A 2,311-nucleotide genomic window follows, 5' to 3' on the forward strand; every position below is an offset into this window, starting at 1 on the left:
ATTTTCATAGGCTATAACTTTTGACTTGAGTATCAAAACGAGGCCTAAATTTTTTTTGAATCGAAGCTCATTCAAATATCTATATTGTTATTGGATGAAACCCATAACGACTCAGTTTTAAGTCTAAAAAATATCGTTTAAAGTTTCTTTGGATAAATCAAGGGATTTCGGTCAAAATCCATTGATGAACCTAGAGAATCTAATCGAACTTATTCCAAGTGCTATCGGTTTCTGGAGTGCCCAGAGTCTATATGTGCTTTAAAAAATCAACTTAGAATTGTTAACAGTAGAGATTAGAAAAGTTTATGACTTTAAGGTAATTAACATAAACACATAATTTATCGTAGGAATGTCAGAATTATACATAAACATTATAAATACCTTCATTGCACTACACTCTTTCATTACATATCAACTTCTAAAAAATTCAAATCTATTATGTCTATCAATCAATATATTTCAGTCAAAATTGATTGATAAACTCATTTCAACTTGGATATATTTTTACAATATTTCGGAGCCTAAATATAATACTTTAGAGTTCAAATATTTTATTCTTTACTATTTTAAAAAAATTAACATCACAACTTAACATACCATTATCCTTGTGTTGTTTGTTTTTAAACACCATTATTAATATAATGTTGATTTTTAAAAACAAACACACAGTAGTCATTGAATGTGACAAAAGGAAAAAAAATATTTGATTTAAAATAAAAGGGAAGAAAGGAAAATTATTACAGGCAAAGTAGGGATTCACTAAAAGAAGTATCAAAGGGTTAAAAAAAAAAAAAAGTGTCCCTCTTAGGCAATCCCAAAGTTGGATGTCTTTTGGCAATTCCAAATTTTGGAGGCGCCTTTTGGTAGAACTTCCTTATTTTTAGCTACGTTGAGAGTCTAAAACAACTTTCCTGCACACTTGCGTACCGGCTGCGTCTTCCTTCCCATTTTCTACTGGAACAATATCGAAGAAAACAGGGCCAAACAAAGTTAGAGTCAAAGTGAGACTCTTCCCCATTCCGATCTCCATTAATGGCTCCCTCTCGCTGTGAGATACTTCGGAGCAACTAGATCCGATTCGAATTCCATCCATCGCCGTGTCAATGGCGATCCTCTTTCTCCTCCTCCTCCTCTTCTCCTCCTCCTGCTTCTGCCACGCCCAGCAGCTCTACACAAACAACAAGCAGAACTCCTGCTCCGACAACAGCAGCTCCACCCTCGGCTACGTCTGCAACGGCCCCCAATCCTGCTCCTCCTTCCTCACCTTCCGCTCCGCAGCGTTCTACAACTCTTCAGTATCCATAGCGTACATCCTCGCCACCGACGCCTCCAACATCTCCCGCATCAACGGCGTCGACGATGTCGTCTCCACCTTCCCCGACGACCAGATCGTCCTCGTCCCTTTGTCCTGCTCCTGTTCTGGCGGCTTCTACCAGCACAACGCCTCCTTCAACGTGAGGGCCAATGATTACTACTTTAAAATTGTCAACGACACCTACCAAGGGCTCACCACCTGCCAGGCCGTCGCCGCTCAGAACTCCTACAACCCTAGAAACCTCAGCGTCTACCTCCGGTTGAACGTCCCCGTCCGTTGTGCCTGCCCCACCGCCGCCCAAGCCAGCCGCGGCATCAGGTACTTGCTCAACTACCTCGTTACCTGGGGCGATGACATCCCCACCATCGCCACCCGATTCCGAGCCGACGAGCAGGCGGTGCGGGACGGCAACAACCTCTCCGCCGACGCCGTCATCTTTCCCTTCACCACTCTGCTGGTCCCCCTCACGAGCGAACCTACACGAGACTTGATCGTGACTCCGTCGCAGCCCGTGGGCCCGACGCCCGAATCCGGAAGCTCCTCCACCAACAAAGGGGTTTTCATCGGGGTCGGAAGCGGAGTCCGATGCAATGTTGTCATCCATGTTATCGATCAATCTTAAGTAGCACACACTTGGATACTTTATTAGATTCGGGGAGTGTATTTATTATTCTATTATTTAAGAAAAAAAAATAAAGATAAAATTTATAATAATGTGTATGCGACAAAATTGAATAAAATAGTAAATGGTTATTTTTTTATTAAAAAATCAAGTTAATGATAAATGTAATAATAAATAGGTTGATGAAATTTATATAACTATTAGAATAAGATAAGATCGAATATAATAGTGAATACGTGTTCTCGCGATGCTCTTTATGATAATGTAAAGGATTAATTTTGATGGGACGTATATTTTTATTTTTTTTTCACCTTTTAACCATTTCATACCAATTAATTTTGTAATTTATCTTTCTCCACCCAATTTAAAAAACT

General features: G+C 40.2%; 1 protein-coding gene across 1 annotated transcript; it reads left to right on the forward strand.

The window, feature by feature from the left end:
• Nucleotides 1-1,103: 1,103 nt before the first annotated feature.
• LOC121999775 (protein LYK5-like) lies at nt 1,104-1,937 on the forward strand. The gene has a single exon (XM_042554413.1). It carries the CDS (start codon nt 1,104-1,106, stop codon nt 1,935-1,937), a length of 834 nt encoding a protein of 277 aa, XP_042410347.1.
• Nucleotides 1,938-2,311: the final 374 nt, after the last annotated feature.

Source organism: Zingiber officinale, chromosome 7A, assembly GCF_018446385.1.
Source record: "Zingiber officinale cultivar Zhangliang chromosome 7A, Zo_v1.1, whole genome shotgun sequence".
NCBI classification, from domain to species: domain Eukaryota; kingdom Viridiplantae; phylum Streptophyta; class Magnoliopsida; order Zingiberales; family Zingiberaceae; genus Zingiber; species Zingiber officinale.